Source organism: Vanellus vanellus (assembly GCF_965231255.1).
Source record: "Vanellus vanellus genome assembly, chromosome: 1".
Classification (NCBI taxonomy): Eukaryota; Metazoa; Chordata; class Aves; order Charadriiformes; family Charadriidae; genus Vanellus; species Vanellus vanellus.
Window position 1 is genome coordinate 190,002,568 of NC_138905.1, and position 20,338 is coordinate 190,022,905.

At 37.2% G+C, this 20,338-nt stretch overlaps 1 protein-coding gene across 1 annotated transcript in view; it reads left to right on the top strand.

Annotated features, from left to right (window-relative positions):
* Positions 1-20,338, top strand: part of COG3 (component of oligomeric golgi complex 3) — a 31,377-nt gene that overhangs the window by 6,773 nt on the left and 4,266 nt on the right. The window contains exons 7-20 of the mRNA XM_082493548.1: positions 185-310; positions 2,495-2,575; positions 2,785-2,828; positions 3,035-3,161; positions 3,643-3,734; positions 5,929-6,068; positions 7,329-7,489; positions 9,856-9,961; positions 11,950-12,074; positions 13,883-13,972; positions 15,903-16,023; positions 18,370-18,458; positions 18,558-18,692; positions 19,891-19,966. Coding sequence (XP_082349674.1) covers positions 185-310; positions 2,495-2,575; positions 2,785-2,828; positions 3,035-3,161; positions 3,643-3,734; positions 5,929-6,068; positions 7,329-7,489; positions 9,856-9,961; positions 11,950-12,074; positions 13,883-13,972; positions 15,903-16,023; positions 18,370-18,458; positions 18,558-18,692; positions 19,891-19,966 — 1,513 coding nt within the window. The remainder of the gene's footprint in view (positions 1-184; positions 311-2,494; positions 2,576-2,784; positions 2,829-3,034; positions 3,162-3,642; positions 3,735-5,928; positions 6,069-7,328; positions 7,490-9,855; positions 9,962-11,949; positions 12,075-13,882; positions 13,973-15,902; positions 16,024-18,369; positions 18,459-18,557; positions 18,693-19,890; positions 19,967-20,338) is intronic.

The following is a 20,338-nucleotide window of genomic DNA, read 5'->3' on the forward strand; positions in this document are numbered from 1 at the left end:
ATGACGGTTTATAAACTTTAGAATTTTTTACTGAATATGCTTAATATTCTGCTTAATTTTTTAAAATAATGCTTTTAGTTTGTACAAACTAGCGTTTCTAGCTAGTAAAAAGTATTTTAAGTTTTGATGAATTTTTGTCTCTCTTATTGTTCGTATTTAAAATGGATTTTTTTATTTCTTTCAGCCAAATTTTAAAGACTACCCTGTATATTTGATCAAGTTTAAACAATGCCTTTCTAAAGCTATGCACCTTATCAAGACATACACTGTGAATACACTACAGAACCTCACAAGCCAGTTAATGAAAAGGGTAAGGTGAATCAGTAAGCGGTAACTTGAGCTGTACTGAAATGTCTGTTGTAACACTATAGAGTTTTCTTCTCTTTTTTTAAAAATTTTTGGGGGGTGGGAGGTGTCAACAGTTTTGTGTGAAAATAGGTCAGTCCTATACCACAGTGTTTATGTAGACTGGCCAAGTTGCAGCTGAATCTGGCAAAGACCTAGTGATCCAAAAGATTCAAAACCAGTAATAATTAAAAAATCCTGTTAATTGAAGAAGAAGTAGGTGAGTTGAGGTGGGTGAACAGTAACCTCAGTGAAGGCCAGGGATGGAGAAACGATTGAGTTAGAGAGGCAGCAACCGGCTGACCAGACAGCATGCTTTCCTGACCCAGTTTGTCCACCATAGCTTTGAATTGGCTGCAGCACATGCTGCTATCTGCGTTCCCAAATGGGGAGAGTGCACAAGAGAAATACGGGTACTGTGGGGGTCTGTTTTGGAGATGGATTGTTAGAGACGGACAGGTTGCAGGGAAAGCTTGAAGAATGAATACAGGAGCTGAGTGCTGTAGGATGAAAACTGTTAAAGCGCATCGACTATGAGTTCATGACGTAAGTCTTCCAGTATTATATTCCAGTAAGTATTTCTGGGTGCTCTTGGTCATCTAAATATTTCTTTTTGATAAGCCTGCACTGCTTTGTGTAGCTGCATAGAATAACTGTGACAGCTTCCTACTGTTTTTTGGTGATCTTTTGCTTTGTTTTAAAAGATTGACAGCAGTGTTAGGGAGTCGCAGGGAAGTTAGGTGCTTTACTCCTACTTGGTCTGGTGGGATTTAGGCATAAATGTGAGTAGGGAGGTTTTTTGGTCTCATTAATATGTAAATAGTCTTGTGCTGAAATATTTTGGCAGAGGAGGAAGTGGAGGGGAATGTCTCTTTCTACCCACTTTCTTTCTTTCTTCAATTAAGTGTTGTATGCCTTGTGCTCAGTCTTGTTACAGTCAAACTTGGTGTCATGAGGGATGTCAGTACTCAATTCTAGCATCTTTCAGACATAAAGAAGGGGATTTTAGACAGCGTTCATGGAAACTTGCTAAAGGATGCTCCTGGACTGAAGGTCTTGGTTAAGTGGTGTTGAACATTTTTCATATTTGGTACCAAATTACTTTTTATTTAAAAAAAAAAAAGGTATCTTAGCTTGGTTTGATGCCAACGGATTGTCATGAATTCAAGCAGAATTGAACGTCCCTGATAATAAACATGTCTACAGAAAGAAATGAAACCTCATTTCTGGATTTGAATTGCTGTTTAGCAGTCTTAAGTCAGGAAGGAGACCTCTTTTAGGAGTCAATGACCTCCTCCTTCCCATTTAGATGGGTGTTTTGTGAATCTTTTGCATATTTCTGTGAAACATCTGATGTCTGCTTCTGCTAGAAGTGCAGTACTGGACCAGCGGTCTTTAGTTGTGATCAAGTGTTGAGATTTCCTATTGCAACACAACAAGAGGTCTTGTCAGGACTGGAAACTGGCTGATGAGATCTAGATGTTCTTTGTTACTCCTCACATGTGAGTGTTTGGGGATTTTGATCTGTGTTTGTAGAAGGATGGTCAGGTTGTTCACAGGGATGAAAGTAGGAGGTGAGGAAGGTGGAAGAGTTTTCCTGTCCCCACCAAGTTTCAAGCCTGGTGGGTAAATTGCTCTGCTTCGTTAGTACTAGAATTTGTGTCAATTCAGGCTGTCAACCCAGCCAAGCTGGGGAGCCACAGGGGGACGTGCCTCAGAACTTGTCATTCCAGTTGAAACTTGAATGCAAGCTGAAAGTTAGATTCTCTGCCCTGGGACTGGCAGGTAAAAGGGAAATTTTGTTCCATTTTAGTACTACAGATTAAGGAGCAACAATTGGTACTACTGTGGCAGGTCCAGAGAAAATTGTTCTCTCTAATGGAGGATGCCATAATTACTGAAAATGTTATTTTTGCTGTAGACTGTTTGTTGAAACTTTTGTTATGGGTGCTGTTCTTCCACTTGGCTTTATCCGAGTTCTGAAACAGACATACCTTTCTAGGTGGAAAGTGGCCAAGAGCTGTTCCACTGGCAGTATAAATGTAACGAAACTATATGCTGTTTTAGAACATAATTATCTCAGCCGTTGAATACTGGAAACCAAATATAGTATTTTCCTTTTTAACCAGTTACTCATCTCATTTTTCAGGATCCTTCAGCTGTGCCAAATTCTGACAATGCCTTCACGCTGTTTTATGTAAAATTCAGAGCAGCTGCTCCCAAAGTCAGAGTAAGTAGGCTGGTAACTAACTGTTAAAAAGGAAGCTATGAAAATGGGGTTTGAATTTATTAGTAGTGTTAATGCAAGGATTGCATATTGTGCAAGTGTGAATGTCTAAAGATTGCATATTGTGTCCATGGAAAAATACTGCAAACTATTTTCCAGTTATTGGAAAAAAAATCATTTGCTGATAATGCTTTTTTCTTTTTATTGAGTAGACTCTTATTGAACAAGTAGAGCAAAGATCTGAAAAAATGCCAGAGTAAGTATGTCCACATAATTTATTTTTAACTATTTTAAGTTTTGAGAATCTTTACTTTTGTTTAAATACTGTTTAACGCATATTCATTTCTAAGAAATTTTAAAAAATTGGAATTGTATAGACCTGAAAGAGGATATTAGAATGAATATTACGTTTACCAGAAAATGAGCTTCAGGATGTAGTTACTGTTTTAATTTCTTGGCTAGGTATCAACAAGTTCTCAATGAAATCCATCAATGTTACCTTGACCAGAGGGAGCTTTTGCTTGGTCCAAGCATCGCTAGCACTGTTACAGAACTAACCAGTCAGAACAACAGAGATCATTGTGCTCTGGTAGGTAAAGTTGTCATGTGTTGTGGGGGTTTTGTTATGTTTTAATCCCTCCTCCATCAAGTAAAAAGTGCTTATTTAATTTGGTTGTTTACATGCAGAATTCTTACATTTGTTTGTGGTTTTGAATCATTAAAATTAAATTTTTCAAGTAATGCATGTTTTGTGGAAGACGATTCTGTAAAAACTCTGCTCTGCTACAAACCTGACAAAGGGGTATTTGCAAAAGCATAAAATTTAGTTACTTAAGTTTCATCAGAAACGAAAAGGGACAGAAGTTGTACAATGAGATTTATTTGGCTAGTAACAACTTTTCAGTCCTTAATTGATTTCAATAATTTTGAGTTTCACAAAGTTTCAATTTAATCATAGCTGTAGTAGTAACAATAACAATGCAATGTATAATATAATTCTATAATATCTGTAATACCTGATGCAAGGAAAATAATTTAATAATCAAGTATTTTTATTTCTGTGAGTACAGGTACGAAGTGGTTGTGCCTTTATGGTCCATGTATGCCAGGATGAACACCAGCTTTACAATGAGTTCTTCACAAAACCAACACCAAAACTGGAGTAGGTGGTACATGCTGGTTTTGTTTTCCTGCAAGTTGTATTTACTATGCTATGATATAGCAGACAATGTTATTTGCAAGTGGGGTTGTATCGAAGTGGTTTAGTAAAAACCAGCAGGAAAAAAAAAAAAGCCTTAATCACTTTATGCGTCAGAATTTGATGTGCTTTTGTTTTCTTTTTTCTTCAAGCGAAGCTGGTAGTTTACATTCTCCATAAATAATCTGAGTAATGTAAATAGTCTGTAGATGGTCTGAAAGAGATAGACAGAGTTGCTTTGGAAAAAGTTGTAGAAGTTTACAGTGTTGTAGCGCTCAGCTGTTTTTGTACTGCCTCTATGCCGACAGTTTGCGCAGTCAGTTGCAGAAGTGCTTTTCACTTACTTCAGTGTAAAATTAAGATGATGAACTCCAGCCATTTTTCATCAAGGATTTATTTCGTGAGCTGCCCTTACTGTCAAGGAATATTTGCATGTGCCTGTATCTGGGCTGAAAGGAAGGCAGGATAGTGGACCCCTGACAAGGACAGTATCTGTACCTGCTCTGCCTAGATCTAGAAGAGGGACAGGTTGTTGTCTTCACATGGTAATTGCATGATAAAAGTATTTAAGTTTTTTACGACAGACCTGTAATATTAGAGCAATAGCATAGACTATGCCCCTTCTCCAATTTGCTGGTATGTTTTAATAATGATATTTAATTTTGACATTTGGGCAGGTCATGTTCCCTTGGTATGAAGTTGATAAATAAAGTATATTCCTATTAATATAACTGAGACACTGGTTTTGAGTGTTGTATTATCATAAAATCAAGTGCAGCTTGAGTTGAATAAGTGTAACCTGGAAAAAATACTGCCCACTACCTTCCCTGACCTCTAAAGCTAAAGGAAAACCATAAATGCATATAAGCCAGAGTAGGAGCAGCCTTTCTCTTTCCTGAGAAATTGAGGTCTCGTGTGGGACGTGTTCAGGATTTGAGGTGACCTAACTAAATTGGCTTAAGAACCAATTTAGCTATCTCGGACCAAATCCTGAAGTAAACATCCCTAAGTGAAATCAGTGTAAAATGTTGTTCAGGCAGAAATTGTGTCACTATTGCTCTTCACACCAAGAATGAGAAGAGACTTCGATTATTTTTGAATCTTGATGGAAAGTTACCTCTCTTCATAAGAACTTGCTTCCCTTTTTTTGCCTACATCTAAATAAAATATTTGGAGGAAAATGTTTCAAGTAGTAACTACTTTATTAGGTTTTTCTTAGCTGCATAATAAATAGCCTTATTTTTTTCTGAAGTGCTGAGGTGCTCTGAAGACATAATAGCTAGATATCTGCGTACAGACAAAAGAGTTTACCAAAAATCTATCCAAGAGTACAGATCTCAGACCGAGTGTTGTATTTAATAATAAGGCTGTTGAAACTTTCTCCTTTGTGTCTGCTTTTAATATGGAGAGTTACTGTTTATCAAGTAGCTTGTAAAGCTATAGAATACAACACAAGAGAGACATTAAAAATGTTTCTTCTGTGAGTAGTATTTGTCCACACTCTGAAAGGAACTGGAGTGTCCTTGTCCTGTAGTCAGACATTCTTCATGAATTAGGAAAAAAATATATAGTGCCAAAAATTCAACAACTGTACCACACTGTAAATACTTAATCTTAGTGTTTAAATTTCCAGGTCTAACTGTGGAATTACTTGAATTTTCAGCTACTGGCAACAGCATTATTAGCTGATTTGTGATTAGTGAAGGGAGCACTGAGAATGGCAAAAATGTCTAAAATGGATGATACTGGTGTCTTAACCATGATATGCAGCACTTCAAACACAAAAGAAAAAAATAAATCAAAGTGGAATTACATTGATACTTTAACTTCAGTTAGATTGGAAAGTGTGCTCTGCAATGCTTTTTGTTTCGGGGTTGTTTTTTTTTTTTTTTTTTTTTTAATTTTGGAATGGATTCAAAGCTGTACCACCATTTCAAGCAGCTGATGTCCTAAATCTCTTAAAGACTTTGTAGGAAATCAGGGGTTCATGTTTTAAACAGTCCTTTCTTAAGTCTTCTATGATACCATGTTGCATGGTTTTCTCACCCTCCTTTTAAAATATCTTTGCCATAAAGTAATCCGTGTTTGGGATAAAATTTTGTTTTGGTATTGTGGGATTCTGAAAGTGTTTTGCTTTGTTTTATTTTTCTCTTCATAGTGAGCTCTTGGAGAAATTATGTCTTTCATTGTATGATGTCCTGAGGCCAATGATCATCCATGTCATTCACTTAGAGACACTTTCTGAACTCTGCGGGATTCTCAAAAATGAGATGCTTGAAGATCATGTACAGAACAATGGTAACTCATAGATGGAACGTGTTTTTAACTGTCGTCTTAACTGTTAAAATTATTAAATTGCATAGGCAAAAAAAATCACTAGTTTTTTTTCGTTCTAATTGGTCTTAAACATGTTAAAGATGAGGTAGGGTTATTTTAAATAAATTATGTTTTTTCATTTATTATAGAAAGGTATGTATTTATGGTTCTGTGTATATCTTCATTTAAATTAATATAGTGATGTTTTAGAGTCCTGTTTTCTCTAGGTTGTTCAAATGCAAGCAAGCATTCACCCAGTGTGAATACGTGCACCAGGATTGATTTAAATGAACTTTTCAAATGAATGAATTGCTTTGCTTGACCCTGCTAATGCATCATCTCTGTAGAGCTTTCTGCATACATAAAACAAAGGAATGTAAACCTGATTTTTTTTCATTCTCCTTGACATAGTGTTTCCCAGACTACAAATTGTAACTTTGAGCAGAGGAGTTACATAGCTGGTAGAGATTTTGGAGTTTTGGAAGTGTTCAGAGCTCATAGTCTCATAGAACTGAGCTGGCCATCAGAAAAATCTGGTATCTCATTTCCTTAGCATGACCAATGCATGATGGAATCATTTCACAATCTTAACCTTGCACTGAACGATTAACAGAAATTATAATTAGTAGCTGGTATATAACACAGTGTAGCTCTGTGTCTCTGAAGCTGTGCCAATACTATGAAGAATTGCTCATTTTCCTGGAAGTAGGATTGTAACACTGTTGGGAATGAGCAAAAAATTTTGGCTAATCTTAAGAAGAGACTTTCTACTACTGAAACTCAGGCTGATACAATAGTTCTTAAGTTGGACATGAGCTACTTTGGATCATCTTCTGGTAGGTGGGTAGGTAGATGAGTTAGCTTGTCAGCTCCCGACAGTCACACTGTAGGCATTGGCTGTGATAGAACCAAAGCATGTTAGTTTGGTATCTAGGCAGAAATGCCACTCGACATACCCTGGTCTCAAATAATCACAGTGCTTAATTCTAGTGTGGCGTCTGATGTTATCAGTGTGAGATCGCATTTTCACAATCTAATGAAAATTTGAGGAGCTGAAGCAACTGCAATATGGAGTTCATTGTTTGTCACAAATTTGTCTGCATGCCGCTGTTCCAAAAATAGTCTGACTTCATCTGCAGCAAGCCAGTTTTGTGACAGTTCTATATGCGATACTTCAAACTTCTGTGTCTATAAGCTTGTTTTATAATTAAATTATTTGTGCCTTTTTTTTACCTTTGTCAGCTGAACAACTGGGTGCATTTGCAGCTGGTGTCAAGCAGATGTTAGAAGATGTACAAGAGCGTCTTGTCTATAGGACACATATTTACATTCAGACTGATATCACGGGCTACAAGCCTGCTCCAGGCGATCTTGCATATCCTGACAAGTTGGAAATGATGGAGGTATAGCATCAGCTTTTTTATTGTCTTTGATTGGTTTTCCTTTTATATCCACTATAGACAATTGTGCAGTATAGTGCTTTCCAGATGGGATTTTCCAGTTCTCAGGTGTATGTAGTATTACTGGCATTACCAAATCGGCACCTGCTGATTAAATTATGATCCTAAGCTAGATGTCAGAGAACACTTTATGTCAAACTTAGTAAAACTGGCGATAATTCTCACAGTTAACAGTTTTATCTAAACTTGAAGCTTCTGAATTTTCTCTTGTAACATTAAATTTTTATTTACTTTCATAAGTAGTAGGTATTACCCAGTGTATTTTCTAGTTGAGCTGCAGTTGAAGAGAAGCTTTAGACAGGCACAGTTAGCGGCAGGTTTGTTTTCAGAATTACTGGCCAACTAGTGTTTGGTACTCATACGTGTACTCTCTGCTCAGACAGCGTGAGGAGGGGACTTGCTCATTTTTTTTAGTCATTCTAAGCCCTTTGAGTCAATGTTCCTGTCGAAAGGAATCAAACTAATTCTATTTACTTTAAAAGGTTAATACTATATTGATGAAAGATTACAGAATGAACCTACTCACAGAAATAAAAAAGTGGCCGATGAAAGACTGAAATAGTTTTTGACTAGAGCAAACTGCATTGTAATGCAACTGAAAGGTAGCATTGCATGGAAGGGATTAAGCATAATAAATATTCCCGTCCGTGTCCCCCCCACCCAGTAACTGTTGCCAATAAGTTTATAATAAGAGGACCAAGCTGTCAAAGGATTGAGTTGACTAAGAGCAGCAATTCTGACATGGACTGGCAAGATGCGTATTTTATTGCTCTATTCTGCTTTCCATCTGTCTAGCAGAATAGCTGGTGGTGCTTAGAAAATTGTAGAACTTGTTTGCAGCTGACCAGTTGGTAGAGAAGCTGTTGTTTTGACTTCAGAATCAGAGCGTTACTTATACAAAATGAAGAAGCTCTATAGCTGTATATATATATATTTTTTTTTTTTCTGTGGGCTGGAAGAGATCAACATTGTATAACTGTACCTTATTGTGTTCAATTCTTGCCTGTAAACAGACAGACTGAGAAAGTTCTTAGTACTGAACTCGCATTGCTCTAATCTTGTCTTTATACATGTCTAAAGCTTTTATTATGTTACAGTTCATGCTTTGGTGATTACATTGGATATTCATAGATTTTTAGGAAAGCATTTACAAATACTGAAGCTAGTGAGTTTGTAGAATACTTGCCCTTTATACTGAAAGTTTAAGGACTAACAATCTTTTGAAGAAAAAGCAAAAATAATAACTGAGAAGCCCGCCACAAAAAATGCAGCTAGATGGGATCGCCCTGTTCAGAATAAGTCGTGATCAGAAGTTTTACCAGTGTAATTGTTAGGAGTGCCGGTTTGTTTGTTTGGTTTGGTTTTTTTTTGAGAAAATTCTGTGAATAGAACTGGATAAAAAAATGATTGCAAGAACTTTTTAATGTTAGCTGTAACTTCTGTAGGGAAGTAGTGCAGATACTTAGCTTACACAAGGCCTTATTTTCTAACTAGAGTCCTATGGCCGTTCAGTTAGGAAGAAGAAGAAAGTGAGTTTCACAGTTCATTCTAAATCAAGAAATTACGCTGCTCTTCATATGTCCTCATAAGACTCCAGTTTTTGCCTTGCTTCTTTTGAGATTCATTTTGCTCCTTGATTGCTTTTAAACCTCAAAACCTTGCTATTTAGAGAGACCTTGTGTCTGAGTAAATGAATTATTAAAATGTTAAAAGCACAGGGCAGAAATATTTCTTGTCCAGTTCTACTGAAATATTAATGCAGTTCTTTGCCCATTCTTGCTGCCGCTCATTGCTTTGAGGCAGACGAAGTAGTGAAAAAGGTTGAAGTGTGGAAGTGTCGAGTGATGTTAGGGGAAAGCTTTTTGTTGAACTCCTGCAGGGAATAAAATAGAGAGTACTTTGAGGTCATCTGCACATGTCATTTTTAGGAATAAAGCCATCACAGAAATTACCTGTATGAAATTCAAGTCAGTGTTGAATTGGGTTCTCCTATTTTGAGCTTCTCTTTCTAGGTGGCCTCACTGGTTATTATTTAGAGATCAGTAAAAACAGGCAAAATGGAAGGAACAGTGTTTTACACAGATCTGTGAAGTACTTGTGAATCTTAAATTGATATTGAAATGTTTCTGCTACTGTTTTGGAAACACCTGTGTATTTCTTTTAATGTCTTTGAAACACTGGGGAGCTCAGTGTAGCCAAATCCTTTTGCAATTTAGTATGCTTCTGTCTATTGTAATCAAAGCTGTGTAATACTGCTTAAATTAAGGAGGAAAAAAAAAATAAATTTTGTGGTATATCTTCCTCTGCAGCAAATTGCACAGAGTTTAAAAGAGGAACAGAAGAAGCTGCCATCTGAAGCTTCTTTTTCAGATGTCCGGCTAGAAGATCCTGAGTCCTGCAGCTTAATTAAATCTGGTATGAAATACATCTCCTGTTGTCAAATTAATGCATAAAGCTTACTGAGAGTGAGCATTAACTTGAACCATTAGTGAGAAACTTGCATGTATCTTAAAGGGTTATTTTCCTAGAGAAATTCATGAGAGATTTTGAGGGGTGAACTTTGTCTCAGGGTTCTTAACCTTGTATTTTTTGAATGAGAAACAACTTCATCTTGTTCTTTTGGTGACATTTCTTTATGTTTCCAGTGCAGTCCATTCTGTGAAGCAGCTGCTTTTGTAGCTGACAGCATCTATTGTACTTTGTATAAAACTGAGATTCTGTATTCTCTACTGCAAAGTTGCCCTACCGTCATGATGTATACTTAAGGATGCTTCTGTTTGTGAGCTGTGCTAAGATGAGAAGGGTGGGTTGGTGTGTCAGGCATGTCTCTTAAATGAATGCTTTGAGCACCTCGGTGTGTATTCGTGCGTGCCTTTACCTGGGAAGGCGACTTCTTCCTTTGAGTGTGTTTCCACTTACTGAAACCAGTTAGTAATTTTAGCTGTTTACAATAATTCAGAATATAGTCCTTGATGACTTATTAAATATGTGACCCATGTACCTGTAAATTACGGTAAACTGGAAGCAAATTCCATGAAATGTGGTTCTTTTGAGTGTTACAAGCCTTTAAATGTTTGTCTAAGATCCATGAAGAATTTCTCCCTTTGTTTTCTCATTGTTGAGAATGATACAGTGTTATGTTTCCCAGCAGCATCTTTCCCAGCTCTTTGTCAGTTGTTTCTCATATTCCTTTTGATTACCTGGTAGTCTGTTGCTTTTGGCTTGCAAGGCCTGCAAAGTTCTTTCTGGCTGTTTCTTGCTGGACTCCACAAATCCCATTGAGAGTGGATTTTGTCTTACTTCAAGACAGGTGTGTGGCATTAACAAGTCCTGTAAATCCCACTTGCATTCAGGAGATGGAAGGTACCTATATAGTGTAATTGGAAGATAAGTGTCTGAGATAATTTGGATTGTTTGCCCTTCAAAGGTGCCTCTTTCCCATTTCAGTGCCTGCAGGAGTAGCTGAAGTGACTAATAAGTAGCTTAGGAATCTCAATCTGACAACTAAGGTCTTGCTTTCTAATTACTGTGACAAATTTATTGTTGCAAAAGGTAGAAAGATATTGCTGAATTATTTTAGACAATTCCTGTACTGATCCCATAAACACTTCACAAGTGCTTATTCCTTCATTAGGTAAAACTTTAAAAATGTTACTTTTTTGAAGGGTTGCTAGTTGGAATCAGAGTTCTGATGCTGTTGACTCAGCTGTTTCCCAGGATTTAAGGACAAAATGAAAAGAGTTCTGTCTGTCAAGTGTTGTGAAAATCCATTTTAAACATACAGAATTATTACAAAGGTTACCCAGGAGGAGCACTTTTTTGTGTTTACAACCTCCTCATGAGAAATTTGGTTTTGCCATTATTTTTGCGGTTAATAACACGATGCTGAAGACCTACACTTTCTGCAGCTGTTTAATCCATGTAGGATTATCCCTAGCAGGAAGGAAAGCACGAAGAAGTAAAACTGATGGAATGTTTTGGGTTTTTTTTCCCCTCTTTGTTTCTGAGCATCTCCTGTAGTTTCACAATCACTGTTTGTTTTTCTTTTTTTCTCCTATGCTTTTTCTTTTCTTTTTTTTTTTTTTTTCAGTAGTTTGATCATTTCAGCTGTTGAGCTAAGTAGAGGAGGGTGACATTGGAGACATGCCTGTAAAACTAACTCATTAAAAAAGGTCAAGCTGGGCCGTTCCTGAAAGTGAATTCATGTGTTTTACAGCCACGTGCTCTATACACATCAGAAATCTATTACTGACCTGCTTAGAAGGAAAAAAAGCCCTAAACTGTTTGGGTTAATATGTCTTACTACTGTGGAGTCAGTATAAAGTGCAGTCGATATTGCAGTCTGCTTCAGTTGAAAGGACAGATGGACAAGTTTTTCATGTGTGTATTTTACTTTTAAACAGGTTCAGCAGAATCCCTTAATCCCAGGCACCAGACCACAATTTCACCAGCAGATCTGCATGGAATGTGGTATCCTACTGTCAGAAGGACTCTAGTGTGTCTCTCCAAACTGTACAGATGTATAGACGTATGCAAAAATTTCTTTATCTAATTTTTTTAAGTGAAGTTATGAAGTGTGTAGCGCCATGTCTAAATATTTCAATGTAAATTAGGAATTGACAATTACCGGCCTCTGTTATGTCTTAAGTCTTTTTGATGCTATCTTTATGTAAAACAAGGGAACTGTCAAATTTAGGTCGTCATTTCCGAGACAATTTTGTATTTGTAGAATTAGAAAGGCACCGATTTTGTACACCTTTCTGCAACAGCAAAAGCAATATACTTCAGTGTCTAATGCTCAAGGTACGTATTGCACCAAAGTTGAAGAGTGAATAGGACAAGAAAGAATAGGAAATTCTGGGTCGATTACAGAAAATGATCTTATTGCTGAAATTACTAGGTGAATGTTTTTCTTGCTACGTGCTTTGCAGGACATCAGACAAGGTGATGTTTCTGGTCTTAAAAATGCTGACTCTAATACTTCTACATTTTGGAAATGTGCCACAAAAAAATTTTGAGAACATCTTTTTCACCTTCCAAGATGTAGGAGACTTTTCCAAAGTTTAAGATAGTAGGAATCTTCATGTCTAACAGAAACAAAAGTGGTGTTTACTTCACAAGTATTTTGAGACTTGCCCTTTAGAATCTGATTTATGCCTGTCACCTTATAGCATAAAAGGCTAAGAAGTCTCTGAGAAACATAATGCGAGTGTTTTTGCTTTTCTGTGTATGTTGTATCTTTTTTAGATACATTTAATGCATTTCAAATTATCTTTGATAGGTGTTATGTGAAACTGCTACCAAGATGCTATTTGCTTAAAAAGCTGGAAAATATTAATACTTTATTGCTTAATATGTCAATCTCATTAAAGATAAATGAGTATTTGCCCTTGTTTTCAGCTAGACTTTTGGAGATGAGGTCGTTCTTGCAAGTTTGTTGGCAAGACTCATTTATAGTGTGTCTGCACAGTGATTTATTTATTTTTTCTCTGAGATATTCTAGCATAGAACTGTAGAATCATTTTGGTTGGAAGAGACCTTTAAGATCATCTAGTCCAACCGTTAACCTAGCACTGCCAAGTCCATCACTAAACCGTGTCCGTCAACACTACATCCACACATCTTTTAAATATCTCCAGGGATGGTGACTCAACTAGCAGAACTGCCATGCCTTGCCTGCACCCTCTAGATGGGAGAAGACCTGAATGAAGTGGCTCTGGCAAGCCTTGGGGCGGTCAGGGCTGTCACGTACTACATTGGAGCGCTGGCGGAGGCGAGCTGTGTTCCTATGGCCGGCTCAACCCTCTGATCTAGTTGCTGCAGCTTAGTGACTTACTCTGTGTCACCGGGGCCGTGGCAGCTGGTCATGTTTGTTTGCTAACCTGGCGCAAACCTGAGATAATTCGAGTTTGCTGGGGGTTAAGTGCACTTGAATGATCTCGCGTCTGTTGCGAGTATAAATTGCGCGCACACAGATAGTTACCCTGACACATGAAGCGTCTACTCAGGTCACCCAGTAAGCATCGTTCGTGCCGTTAGCTGTGAACGCATTAGGTGTCACGGACCATGTCAGTACCAGGGTGCAGATTCAGAGCCGGAGGGTGAACAGGGCATGCCTGACGAGTAGCACTCAGTGCTGTAGCAAACTTTTATGTATGAAGGCTCCATCCTGTCTTATTGTGCTTAGTCGACATGTTTTTAGCTAACTAATGTAGAGTTTTATGTGCTGGTAAGCACATCCTTCACTGGCCGCAGCTCTTAAATCCTGCGTAAATTTTGCTAACATCTTTTCTTTTTTTTTTTTTTTTTTTTGGACTGATTTCCTCATCCCTGCAGAGGGCAGTGTTTCAGGGATTATCGCAAGAGGCCTTATCTGCCTGCATCCACTCGCTGCTGGGAGCTGCTGATTCTATCAGCAAAAACAAGGTCAGAATCAGTGCTTTGGATAGGATTTCTTGTTTTGCCCCCCCCCCCCCCCCCTTTTTTTTTCTTTTTCTTTTCCCTGTGTATATCTAAAGTCGTGAAATGATTGTTCAGAATTCCGTTGAAATCCTAGTGAAAGCATGTTCCTCTGCCCTCAGAGGCCTGATGGATTTGCCAGCTTTTAGTTATGGTTAATGCATTGTAAAGCGCAGATTAATGATTCACATGCTAGCCTAGCTGGAAAGGTGGAATACAAATCATAGCAATCGTGTTTACAGGCCGCTCTAACTCACGTGAATTCAATCAAGTGATACCCAAAGAAAAATTTTGCTGGAAGTCTCTGCTCCTGGTATTGGTTTTCATTGCCGGTTACTCTTTTCTCTTTTTCTCTGCCTCCATTGTTTGAATTTTCAAAAATCTAAGCATTAAATTCACTGGGAAGATTTGTTAAGTATTTTCTGCTCAGAACTGTCTGTAATCAAAAGGTTGGATCTGATGTGTTGCTCAGAATTTGGTTCAGTTTCATCAAGTCATTTTAACCTGAAGTGTTACTTCAACTAGTTGGAGTTAAACCTTTTTTTCCTGTCACAGTTCCTTTAATACAAATGCAGTAGTAATTTTCTAATTTCTAACAGCCAGGAAGTTAATTTAAAAAAATTAGAAGGCAAGTCTTAGTAGGCTAAAATCGTTGGATTTGTAGAAGCAGTAAACATTGAATAATGAAAAAAGTTTTAGTTGCTAAGGGAAATGAAGAACTGTTTTGAAGTATTTCTTTTGAGTGTCCTTTGAAAAATATCTGTTAAACATAGTATCTTTAAAAAGAAATTCAGACTGCCTTTCCTTCTAGCTTGAGCAGATAACTATTTCATATGTAATTGATTCAGAGTTCTACAGTTAATTATCCATTCCAGCCCTCTATATCGGGTCAGCATTAACTTAAAGTATTGCAGAGAGTGAAACTGGTCCTGCAGTGAGCCCTGGGTAGGTTAGCCCACAACTAAGATCTGTACCACTTTGTTCTTGATGCATGTTAATTTAAAATTATCTAGTGAAGTCATACATGTAAGAATAAAAGAAAAAAAAAGCAACTCAAGAAATCCTTCCACCACTTATTTTTAATAAACATTTCTATTTATTAAAACTGTAGATTTAAGTCTAATTTCTCCTTTACTTCGTGTTTAACATTAAATCAAGGAAAGTTCCAGCATGCAAAAGCAAATTTGAATTCTTGAGTCCTCCTCCATTTACCTCAATGAGCCATGAACTTCAAAGATTAAAAGCAGCATGCAGTATAAAGCGCATAGCTAAAATAACAAGCAGTGCAAAACTGATCATCTCAGTGGTGTGAACTTGGCCTTGTTTTATTCTTTGTATCTTTGCTGTACTGTTTAGAAATTAACTAAGCTTTGTGTTTAATGGCATGAGAAAAATGCCTTGTAAGACCTTTGCACAATAGCAGTTAACGTTTCTGTAATAACCTTGATTATCTGTCTGTTTAGCTGTTTTTTAATCATCGTAATGATTAAAAAAACTTTTAGAACCTCATGTTTTTCAACTATAAATTATATGAATTAAGTGAAATACTTCCTGGCTCGTAAGAAGAAGTTGTTTGTATCTTTCAAATAACGGATATCTGTACCTAATGTAAGCATTTAGTAATATAGCTGCATAATCTAATTCTTCTAAGTAAGAAATGTGAATAAAGTCTGCCTCTGTAGAGAAATGTGTTAGGAACAGTACAGAAGGGGGATTTGTTGATCCCAGAGTGTAGTTAATGGCACTACAGACTAATGGAAAAAGCTTGTTAGTAAGATTATTAGTATTAATTTTGTTATAGGAAGTAACTAATAAAAGTGGAGGTGTTGAATCTTTGCTCTTCATTTAATTGTTTTTTTTACACGTAATGCATCTTCTTTCTCTTGTTGTGCTGTAGACCCAGGTTGATGGACAGCTTTTCTTAATAAAACACCTTTTGATTCTTCGTGAACAAATTGCTCCTTTCCACACTGATTTCACCATTAAGGAAATTTCCCTGGACCTTAAGAAAACTAGAGGTACTAAACAGTTGCTGACTACAGAATGGGATGGTATTGTCCTCCCATAATGTGCCAGCAAAAGTTCTGGGTTTATTTTATGTTCACTTGCAATGACCTGTATGCTTGTTCTAATCTCTTGCTTTGTTCTTTTCTTCTCTGGAAAAAAAAACAACAAAAACAAACCCATTCTCTTATTAAGGGCTATTCAAGATGTATCTAACACATTCTTTATCTTTGTATGAAATGCATTTGACTGCTTTTTGTTGCTGACCTAACTTATTTATTGAGTCTTTTTTAAGAACAGCTAAAGAATCTACATTTCTGTTGCACAGAGATGTCTTTCCCCTTTTCTGACCCTTTAAATGAATATCTTTTGTTACTGCTGTTTAGCAGGTGAATTTAAAAATACATAGTTCACTTGCCTAGAACAAATTAAAATTTCCTAGACTTTTCTGTGAGGTTTTGTTTGGGAAAGGATTTATTATGTTGCAAGTTTAATAAGCAGTATTGTTGAATAGTTTTATGTAGCAACCATATCTTTTGTAGGAAGGGAAAATAGAGAGCAGTGGCCATGGTCATGATTTTTAAAATGGTACTGTGGTTCCTTTTTTAAATGCAGAAAAAAACTCTCAATACAAAAGTGAACAGACACGCACTTGTCAAGTTTATAAAGATAATGGGAAAACTAATTGGAAGCATGTCAAGTTTCTCTTCTTCCATTCCAGAAGAGAAAGCTAAAGAAATAGCTTCTCTTTCCTGCCATCTAATATGCTGCTGTTTTAACTCTGAAGCAAGCAATTCTTACACTAACCATTTCACCTGTTGCATTTGAACATCAATGAAACCTCCTACCTGTTGAGTAGTTTCTAGTTGACTGGAGGTTAAAGGGCAAATACATCCTTTTGGTGTCTTGTCCTGGCTGACACACAACTTTGTTCTCCATCTTCAATTCATTGAATAAATTTTTGTGCCAGCCAGTGCTTTGCAGGTGGTAGTGGTAAGTAATGCAAACCACTCTTTTTTTTTTTTTTTTTTTTTTTTTTTATTGGGTGGTGGTGGTGGTATTGAAAAGATGTACATTCTGCTTAATTCTTAATGTAGTGTAGCATAGGCCAGTAGGGCCTTTATATTTGGGTTCAGTTGTGGAAGAAAAATAACATGGCTAATAGGAGTTTTACTGTGTTGTAGCCAAGCTGTCTGCATATAGATTTAAGATTTAATTTGGGATTTATAGACAAAGGGACACTGCTTGATGTAAAAGTCCTGCTTCCACGCAATCTATTTTAAAGCAGTATAGTTCTAAGGTTCTTATAACTGAAGTATCCAGTGGGGAGAAGTGACTTTTCACACTGACTAGCTCATAGGCTTCTAATCAAGAACTTAGGCTCTTTATGGGATCAGTGAAGTTTCTGGGAAATAATTCCAAGAACAAAATTAATCCTTCTCTGCAGTCTCCTTTAACTGCATCAAAGTGGAGATTCTTAGTTCAGTGCAAAGCCTACATGCCTGCGTACCTGGTATTCCCTCTTTGTGTAGTGCCTTTGATAGCACTTTAACTCTTGCATCTTGTCTCCCTCCCATTGTTTTATAGAGCAAGAGGAGCACAGAATTGCTTTTGAAATGAAAAAAAGCAGATGGATGTGTAGGATGATAAATGAATGATATTGGGGCAACAAGCCATACTGAGAACCGTGTTGATAATTTTAATTTTCCCCCAATCTGACTAGATTTCAGGTTGACAATATCTCCTTAATGCAATAGGAATAATTTCAGTATCGTGTGTTAATTGCAGGCATTTTTTTACAACTTCTTGGGACTTTTGCAGAGACTATAAACATGAGTGTATATTAACCTTGATGTTTTGTCATTTTGTCCTAACTAAAATAATTAAGCACAGAAGAAAAGAGTGACAGGTCTTAGTTATTTCATGCAACTGTACTTGGTTTTCCCAGGCAACGTGGGCCAAATTCTGCATATTGTTCTTTAACTGCTTAATTACATGGCTGGTGTAAAAAGCCTTTCACCTGTAGATGTAGTTACAAAAGGAAAAGAGCTCACGTAATTTGTGTGCCGATAGCACTGTAGCTGCTATCAGTCAGTTGTTAGGTTGATGTAATGTATTTATTCATTTAGACTGTGCAACTGATAAGTTCAACATAGGTGTAACTAAAAAACAGTGGATCGAGCTTTGTGTGCTTCTGTGCGTATGCACTTATGCATCCACACTGAGCAGTAGTGGAATCATTAATGTTATCTTCCTAATCGTGCTAGGCCATTTTCATGAGTAAATGAGTGATTAAGGTTTTTAATTCCTGGAGCTGAATCCCATTGACAATGCAGCATGAGTGACTTTCTGATTCACAGATGCAGCATTTAAAATCCTGAACCCTAAGGCAGTTTCAAGATTTTTTAGACTAAACAGCAACAACGCCTTGATACAGTTCTTACTGGAGGTAATATGGATTCTTATTGCATTACAAACAGTTTGGTCATTTAAGCGGGTGGTGATCTCTGGCAAGTAAAAAGGAGAGATTTGTTGTCTTCTGTTCAAGGGTACTCCAGAAATCAGAGAACATTATATCGACTCTAAGAAAGATGTAGATCGTCACCTGAAATCGGCTTGTGAGCAATTTATTCAGCAGCAAACCAAACAGTTTATCGAACAGCTGGAGGAGTTCATGACAAAGGTACAAACATGTTGTATGCTCGTTAACCTAACTGAAATATTGATAGGACAAGGGAATTAGTATTTAAATTGGGTATAAAAGTTGCTAGTTCTGTCTGATTAGCTGAAGATGATGGCATTTTCCATTATAAGGCTGTGCTTCCCTTTAAGTTCTGACAAAATTTTCCAGGCATTTTTTAGATTAATGGATTAAGAGAACATGACATAGGTTTTTTCTTTTTAAAAGCAGCCCTTATCCTCTTCAATCAAGAACCTATAGCGCTTCATTGAGTTGAAACAGGTCTGTGGAAGTTGGCAGGAGTTTTTCTGTTGCAGGAAAACTCCTACCTTGAGTGAATTTGTAAGCCTTCAAAAACAGTCTTGGGTCATGCGTGTTCTTGAGGGAGGTCTTAGAATATGACTGTGAAGTGTATTAGAATTTTCTGTTCTCAGCTTATTTTACACCAGTGAGGTGCTGGCTGAGCAGGACTTTCCTCCCAAGTGACAAATTCCTGATGAAAGTTGGTCAGAAAGATGAGACATCCTAGGGGTTAGGAACAAAAAAAGACATCTTGTTACAATACGCTGCTTTCTAGAACCTGCTCTAGAGCTCAGCATTTCTAGGCAGCTTGAGAAAACCATGCAACAGGATCTATTGATTCTGGAAAATGAAGTGTGATGTGGATCTTTGTGTACTGAGAATAAGTGGGTTTACAGCATGGCATATGAGAAACTTGGGTATGGACATCACAAATATCCCAGCTGCTGGCTTTTGAGAATTTAGGAGATTACAATTACTGATGCCTGTCATGCTGGGGGGAGGGGCGAGTGGCATGGCTAAGATATAGATGGGTACCCTGTGAGATCGATAGGTGGTCCAAGTGATCCCAATGATTCATTGGGAATTCAGGGAGTTTGACTAACCTGCTTAAGTATAGATCTCACTTGAGGTTTCTGTGTATCCTTAGGTGCCTAAGTATCTTTGTAATTTTAATCCCCTTTTGAATTTTACTTTCGAGAAGTGATCATGATTGTAATTTTGAACTGCATTTCAGTCAAGCTGCTTCCCCTGTCTGTTGTTAAGTCAGTGCATAGAAGAGAGAGGGCAGGGGAGACTCCGTGCACTGCAGCGTCCGAGAGACTTGTGTAATTGTTACTTGGTCACTTTGTTGTGAATTCAACTGAAAGAAACGACATTTTATTGATTGTACTTGCTTTAGGTAGCTGCTTTAAAAACAATGGCCACTCAAGGAGGTCCCAAATACAGCCTTTCGCAGCAACCTTGGGCGCAACCAGGTATTCGCTTTGTTTTATATTCGTGTTACCTCTGAGGTGCTTGTAGGCTAATAAAGCCGTGATCATTTACTACTCTGAGACTTCTGTAAACTTCTAATCAAATGGAGAAAAAGGCCCCTTCCATTCACCATTTCCAGTAGAGTAATATAAGCTGCATTACATGGGCCTTGAGTATTTCAGAATGTCATTTGTCTCGGTGCCTGACTTCTAAAACATAGCAATCTGAAAAGCTGGCCAGATTATTTTGGACTGTGATTGATTTGGAAAAATTCTAAGTACCTAAGAACTGTCTACCTTTTTCTTGCTAATCCTGGCTTCCGTTATTACCTGTGTGCTAGTTTAAATGTCTTAAGATACCTCTAAATCAAAATC